The sequence below is a fragment of the Monopterus albus genome, unplaced genomic scaffold, assembly GCF_001952655.1.
Source record: "Monopterus albus unplaced genomic scaffold, M_albus_1.0 scaffold87.1, whole genome shotgun sequence".
Lineage (NCBI taxonomy): Eukaryota > Metazoa > Chordata > Actinopteri > Synbranchiformes > Synbranchidae > Monopterus > Monopterus albus.
In genome coordinates, this window is record NW_018127967.1 from 995,533 (window position 1) to 1,003,402 (window position 7,870).

Sequence of the window (7,870 nt, forward strand, 5' to 3'; positions counted from 1 at the left end):
GGATGGACCGGAAGAAAGTCCTGCCCGGGTTCGTCCCCTGCTGTCTGTTTCTGTCCCTGTCTGTCTCTGCAAAGGTAAGTAGGCAGCTGCCACACACGTTCAGTCTATATAAAGCTAACGATTTGCCATTTACCCTGAACCCGAGTTTGTCACTTTGACCTGTGTAAGCCATGTTTATAGGAACTTGTTGATTTCAAGAGGCAACAAGCCAACAGGGTCACCCGAGCCCATCATAATGATTCAGTATCAGATTAGGGATACATAGAAATACAGATACAGGTCTGTGCCTGTAGACTCCGTTTACAATTCTGACCTGCTGTGTTAGGTTGTTATTGGAATCAGTTTCACTGTTTGCATTTTCCTGTATAGCCCATTTAGATGTATTTACTATGACATATCAGTTCATTTGGAGCACACCAAAAGAACAGTAACATCATACAGAAGTAAATGAACAACCACATCAGACTCTCATACAAGATGAATACAATCACAGGTAAATATAACAATACTGTCGAACTCTTAACACATGTAGAATTGATTGATTACCTCCAGGAGGAAGTTTTAGAAAGAGGGTGGGGATGCCTGTCACAGTTTTATTACCACACCTACTCTTCTCTCCATATCTACTGGCTCAATTCATTTTTAAAAATGTACTCTTACATCAAACTCAGATAACAGAATACTGTGGGGTATTTTCCAATAAATAACAAGAATTGGTCAGTTTCCAAGTAGGACTTTCACCTCAAGGTTTTGGCTTTAACATTCCAGAATTTGATGATTATCCTGCCCTGTGATTTTACACTGTGCAAAAACAAACTGATTAAAATACTTCAGAAGCGTAGATGACCTGACCTCTAACCTGCTCCTAATTAACAGAAACAATAGGTGTAAAATTTGACTATGTTACTACACTTGTAACTTATAGGACAATAGATAAAAAGGAAGAAAATGAAATAAGTGAATTAAACTGAGGGGATTAAAGACACTGAGCCCAAATATATTCTTTGGCAGTACAACACAGAATACACAAAAAGTTCAGCAGTGGTAAAAAGGATACTGTAGCTCATATATTGAGTCGTATGTGGGTTAAGACACAACAGTGATGCATAAATTACAGTTTCCTGCAGTGTTGTGTTACTGAAAGGGACAGTGTGCCAAAACTGTCAGAAATGGTGGAACCTGTAGTCTCTGAACCAGTAACTGTCTTGTCAGCATTATGCTGAAGAACATTTTGCGACATGCACTTATTGATATGGTGAAGACAGGTAGCAGATTGGCCATTTTCTGATAACAGTATGCACAGTCACAGCTTAAGTAGATCTGGGTGTCAACATCCCTGTAAAAATGGAACCTGATATTGTGTCTACGTATATATCCTGGCCTAAAAGGAAGCATGCAAATGCAAAAACAAGTGGGCTGTGCACAGAGCCTTGCAGTACCCCAGAGGGCTGGTCTACAACTGCTTATGCCAACCCAGACAAGCATGTCTTTTGGGTAGGACCTCAGTCATTGCAGTGTCATTAATACCCACCCAGATTTCATAGTCAGTGGTACTGAAAGCTGCATTTAGATTCAAGTAAGTCATTTATGACTCTAAGAAGAGCAGTTGCAGCACTATGTTTTTTCTAAGACCTGACTGAAGTTCCTCAAAAATAATGTTTTCATGAAAAAAGAGAGCAGTTGATTTTCGCTACCTTGTGGTGTAGGACCTTAGAAATTGGCTGTAAATTGTTAAAATCGATGGGATCAAGTGATGACATGGTTGGACAAGAGCCCTTTTTAAAAAAATCACGAACAGAGCAATGAATAATCTGGAAAACAACTGGGCCCACAGTGTTACAAACCCCCTTTAAAACATTTAAAGGAAGAATATTTTTTTGTTTACAATCTCAGTCAGTGTAGTCAGAGAGATAGGACACTATAACCAACAGCTTGATTTGGTCTGTTTTTTAGAGTGGAAGCTGCAAAAGGAGCAGAAAAAATGAGAGAAGTAAACATCTAAGGAATCTAGAAAGGAAATCTAGAACTGAAAACATAAAAAAGTCTACATACTAACATCTATCTATCCATTTGTTCTTTCACTGGTGATTAGTCTGTTTGCTTGGTATTATCAGTAGGTCAAAGTCTACACTCATTTTTATAATATATCACCTCGCTGCAGATAAGTGTGAAAGTGAAACACAGAACTTTTAGTTAAGGCTGGTATAAGTGTTTCAGATGGCCTTTAACTGATATTGCAACCCCCTAATCTCCAACATAAACTTGTGCCAAAGAAACTACAGTAACATGGTAAACCTAAAAAAATAAATCTCCACCACACTTCTGGATTCATAGTATCAGTGACACTACTGCTGCTAATATGCTCTAATGCTCTGCTATTGTCTTCAGGTTTACCTTATGACATCTGCTTGTGTGTGTGACATACTACACACTTTTGTGAATTATTTTAATCTAATTCACATATTTATGTGACGCGGTGGTTAGCACTGTCACCTCACCGCAAGAAGGTTCTGGGTTCGAGCCCCAGCCGACCCCATGTCTTTCTGTGCTTGTATGGATTCTCTCCAGCTTCCTCCCACAGTCCAAAAACACGCAGCTTAGGTTGATTAGTGACTGAATTGCCCATAGGAGTAAGTGTGTGGTTGTTTGTCTACATGTCAGCTCTGTGATGGACTGGCAATGTGTCCAGGGTGGATCTCGCCCAATGTCAGCTGGGATTGGCTCCAGCACCCCCATGACCCTGTTCAGGAATAAGCTTAATAGATGATGGACATATTTATGTCTATGCAGTCGATCAGTCTGTGGTCACCTTATTACGTACATTACAGTATATCCACTTCAAGATATGTTGGACTCTAAGGGTTTTTGTCAAGCAACACTGTTTGGTCATTTTCATTTAATTCAATCCTGAATTTATGTTTTTATGTCATTCAACTTGATATCACATTACAATATACAAAAGGTCAATCACAACAGTGTCTATGTCTTTCTGACTGCCCAGTCATTGGTAACCACACATTTTACAATGAAATCAGAGCAGCAACCAAAAACCTTCAAAGAGCCCAAACACCAATTAGCCTCGGCTAAACTCCACACATACTGTAACTTGCGCCATCAGTGTACTGTAAAATAAGCTTAAAGAAATATTCCACCAACAACATTAAACACTCAGCACCTGCAGGCTTGAAAGATGGTTCTCAAAAGTTTGTTTCTGGCTCCAGTGTATAGAATGTATCAGCTATAGGCAGCTTGGCTTTATCACGGTTCCATTGGGTTACAATGAGGAGCCTGTTTCACAGCAAAACATATTTCAACATCTATATTTAGTCTAGAGGTGGCTGTGGCTCATGGCCCTGTAGGGACAGAGCTGCCATTGATGTGTGTGTAAGTTGGCGCTGCCTCGGTTCTGTATCAGAAACAAATTCCTTCTGTGTGTAACTTACTTGGCCAATAAAAGTGATTATCATTTCATCTCCAACAGCTGCTGCAGCATAATCAACTTCTCCACTGACCAAATGGGAGTGTGACAATACATGATACTGGGTTCACAAGACAATATTTTAACACTATTTTTAAAGAAATCTTCAGTGGCAAAGACTATGACTGGAAAAAAGTCTTTTATTCGACTGAAAGTCACAAAATGCAAAACAATACAGGTGCATTTTGAAATGATTTATCTTGTAATGAATGTCACTTCAGTTCTAATTTGAGTATGAATGCAGTAAAAGAGAACAATGTTCAAGCACTGTCAAAGGTTTTGCCACAAACTCAGCTGACTGGATTCTCTAATGTCTGATTTCATGAGTGAATGACACACGATTCTCTTCTGTCTGATTTCATGAGTGAATGACACACCATGCATTTTCACTAGTACAGGATAATAAATGGTATTTTTACCATAAGTGCCGACACACTGGTGGCAGAATTAGTGCTACGGTAGAGTAGCAGCATGGCTAACCAAAACACAATGGAAACTCACAGACTGGTAATGTGTAGCGTGACCACCCCCACCCCCCAACCGACACATCCCATGCATCAAAACAGAGCAGGGAGTTGTGTTTTTGCCAGAATAAATGGGCGTTCAGACTGATCCTGTAAACAAGGTCAACAAAAGACTCTTTTTCCCATGACATAATTGGTCAAGCGTTTGATGGATGATGTCACCATCTGGTGCGATGCGTGAGGTTCAAAATAGCCTCACACAGCTTCTACTAGAAGCTAATGCATAGTTCACTGAAGACCAACACTGGTCTTCAGTACCTTATGAGACTCAGATCTGTTGAATAAAAACAGTGTAAAGATCTCACAATATAATAACTCCCATGTCTTTATTGCTTGGTTACTCATGCATTCTGCTTGTCAGTCCTGATTTGTTCCATGATGTTGTATTTCTTCCACAGGTTTCTGAAGGTGGATACTTGAATATAGTGCAGGATGCAGGTAAGTGTTAAATTCTTTGTTTTTGTTATGGTTTAGTCATGAGGGAGAACTGAGGTAGAACTAAATGCAGACCCAGGTGCTAGTACTAAAAAAAAAAAAAAAAAAAAGTATTAAAAACACACAAACAAGGTGACAGAGTCAACGTATAGTACAATAACCAGGGTAGGGCAGGGATGGCTGAGGAGTCTAGGATGAGCAGATGAGTAGGAGGATTGCAGGAAACATGAGAGTAGAGGACCAGGACAAGGCAAGGGGGGTAGACAGGAGAACGGCGACAGGAGGGACACAGGAACGAGAAGAACAGGGCTAGTGTAGTGCTAGCTGAAGCGCTAGCCGTCCGGTACCCACGGCTGGGAAAATCACCGTCAGCTACTCATGGCTAGGAAAGTTCGCCAGCGGTAATCACGGCATCACCATCAGATACACATACAGTAGCTAGGAAAGTGGCCCAAACAAAAAAACAACCCCTGCAGTCACACAAAAACAAAAAGCCCCAGAAGCAGTGTACAAAGTCCAGAAATAACTAAAGTCCCAAAATGGAGTACACAGGCCAAAAGAAAAGGCAGGGACACCCGAGGCGACCCATGTGTACCAGGCAGGGGCGAAGAAGGGCAGTTCATGAGGGCGACTTAGTCGTCAGGCCAGGGGGCGAAGAAGGACACTTCTGGACAACGACCCCGGCGCCAGGCTTGGGAGTATAGCGGCTGTTCAGGAGGACGACCTCGGTGCCAGGCTAGGGAGCGTAGACGCCGTTCAAAAGGACGATCTCAGGACCGGACAGGGCCCCGGAGGAGTGGCCGACCAAGGCGCCAGACAGGAAATGGCTAGGACGGTGGCTGCTGGATTGGTGCAGCTTGGATGGAGAACCCACAGGCAGGGGCCGGGATGACAGCGAACCCCTCAGGTGCAGGAAGCAGGGCCGTGTCGTCGTCGAACCCCTCTGGTGCAGGCAGGAGGAGAGTGGCGTCAATACCAACCCACTCAGAGCAGGAAGCTGGAGAGTGGCGTTGTCGCCGACCCACTCGGAAACAGAAACTGGAGAGGCAGCGTCGGCGCGCAGGCCGACCCTCCCAGAGACAGGAACTGAAGGAGAGGCGGCGCCAGAGATAATCATGGCATCGCCGTCAGATACACATAGCTAGGAAAGTACGCCAACAACATGTGGCCCTATATAACACAAAAACAAAAACCTCGCCATTCACTCAACCTGTCAATACTTCCTCAACATTTTCGTGTCTCACATAGTGTAATGCTCCAGCGACGACAGAGCGTCTGCCAGAGGTTTAAATAACGAGGCAGGTTGTTGTGTTTTCTGCTTCATTCGCCATAATACACAGGGATTACACTGTATAGTTCTCACGGTTAGCTGGGGTGCCGATCCCGCAAAAAGAGCGAGCAGGAGGGAGAAAGGCAGAAGAGAAGCAGGTCGCACCGAGCGGACCTGACAGTTGTAGGTGAATGTGAACAGCTACAAGAATGTTAATGAAATGTGTGGTCTCATAGCTAGTTGTACATCTGATCAAGGCATACTTATTGTTACAGCTTACAAATACAACTTCAATTGCCATTTAGTCTAAAATTTCTAAATAGCTTTTTGAATATATCATCTCATCTATAGCCAAAAAACATAGCTTTCAGCCTCCACACCAAATGCCTTCAAAGCTTTAAAGAATGCAGTAATTTTGTCAGATAGCTTCTATACCTGGTTGCTCTAAACTGAATCAGTGAACGAAAGACAACACACAGTAGCTATCAAAAGTTAAAACACAATAAAATCATGTGTTGGGGAATTACTTTATAGCTACACCAGGGAGGAATATCAGGAGCAGTCAGTCTCTCATCAAGTTAAGACAGAAGTCCAATGCTCACATTCAGATCAACAGTAAAAGCAGGGAACCACAAGTCTGTCATGGTGCCATTTGCTTGTTTCTCATTCACGTAGAAAACAGCTCTCAGGTTTGTCATGAGGCACTGCATCCTGGCCACCCTTGTCTGGCTAGAACACTCACTTCAGCCTTCATGCAAAAGCAACTAACGTTAGAGCCGTGACAGCCAAGTTGACAGTCGGCCATCGGCCACCATCAGTCCGTTGGTAAGTGTTTATTGGGTCATCTTCTTGGTGCCCTGCACCGTTGGCACTAATCAGACCCTGTTGGTGGCTTTTTGGCTGATTTGGCATGTTGAATCGGCCTTGGCTCGTTGGTGAGAGATCATCTGACTAGCTGTTCAGCTTAGTAAATCAGTGCACAAGAGGAGAACAGTTCAGGAAAGCCCCTTAAGCCTGTCACTGTAGTATCCATGAATTCTCACATTTAGTGCAAAAGCTTAAAGGCAGAGAATGGCTGTTTCATTTGCAACTTCTTATTTGACTAGAAGCAGCTATAAACAGCACTTGTGTCGAACGACAGCTGCTTTGTTTACACTTGAATGGTGAATAGTGATACCACAACCTGCTGGTAGGGGGAGCTATTTCCCTCACATATGTGCAGAACATACATGCTAGTTGGCCGACTGCTGTAGTCTGTGTGCTGTGTTCATGTGCCACTTTTTCAATCCAGCTGACCTAACAAAGCCGACATGAGGTGACGCAGCATCTGTGGCCCCCCCTCACCCAATGGTCTCAGCTGCTGGTACTTTCTCTCTTTTGAGGTGCTGCAGCACCCAGTGAGGATGCAGTGGTGCTCTCTTCTCGAAGGTCTCCAGTTTGGAGACCTTCAGTCATTTTCTTGGTTCAACTTCATTTCCTTTTTTGTGCCCGTCACCCTGACAATGCCCTCTTCACTCTTTTAAGTCCTCTGCCTCTTTCTTGTGCCCGCTTGATTTGCAGAGGCTTTTCTTTGTCTCTCATGTTTTCAAAGGCAGAATCAGAGACCCTCTTCCTCTTCTATGGTCTACAACCATCAATGCCTTTCTTTTCCCACCAGTGGTCCTGTCAGAGACACCACAGGGATGTGTGCTGCTGTTTCATTCTAGAAATGAGAAAATGCACAAGTGAAGCCAAAATTGCCAATATGGGAGCAGCCAGCTTGCGTTTTTGCAATATATACAGAAGTGACCAGCTGGTATCCGGCCACCAATCAAAGCGGTCATATCACCTGAAATATGCCCCTTTTTATATCATCAAATAAATCATTAAATACAAACCTAACAGAAAAATGACAAAAACATAATATCTTCCTAAAATGAAAGAAATCACCTTCAGCAAATGTGATTTCAGCAAATATGGTATGTGTAATTTTAATTAGTGTTGAAGATGCTACTTTACTAATTACTACTGTTGTATTCCGGTTCTTTGTACCATGCTAACTCTGAGAGACGAGGCAGTCCAAGTAACTACAAAACAGAGCTGATTTATTCCATGAACACAGGTAAAAATTAACATTACACGCTCAGGTATCTTCCACCTCCAACATGCACGCAGGCAGCTGAA

At 42.9% G+C, this 7,870-nt stretch overlaps 1 protein-coding gene across 4 annotated transcripts in view; it reads left to right on the forward strand.

Annotated features, from left to right (window-relative positions):
* The first annotated feature begins 3,823 nt into the window (after positions 1-3,823).
* LOC109964348 (neurotrypsin) overlaps positions 3,824-7,870 on the forward strand; it is a 26,155-nt gene continuing 22,108 nt past the window's right edge. For all 4 annotated transcript variants that reach the window (XM_020607588.1, XM_020607590.1, XM_020607591.1 and 1 more), the window contains exon 1: positions 3,824-4,440. In XM_020607588.1, the coding sequence (XP_020463244.1) occupies positions 4,323-4,440 (118 nt within the window). In that variant the 5' untranslated portion in view covers positions 3,824-4,322. The remainder of the gene's footprint in view (positions 4,441-7,870) is intronic.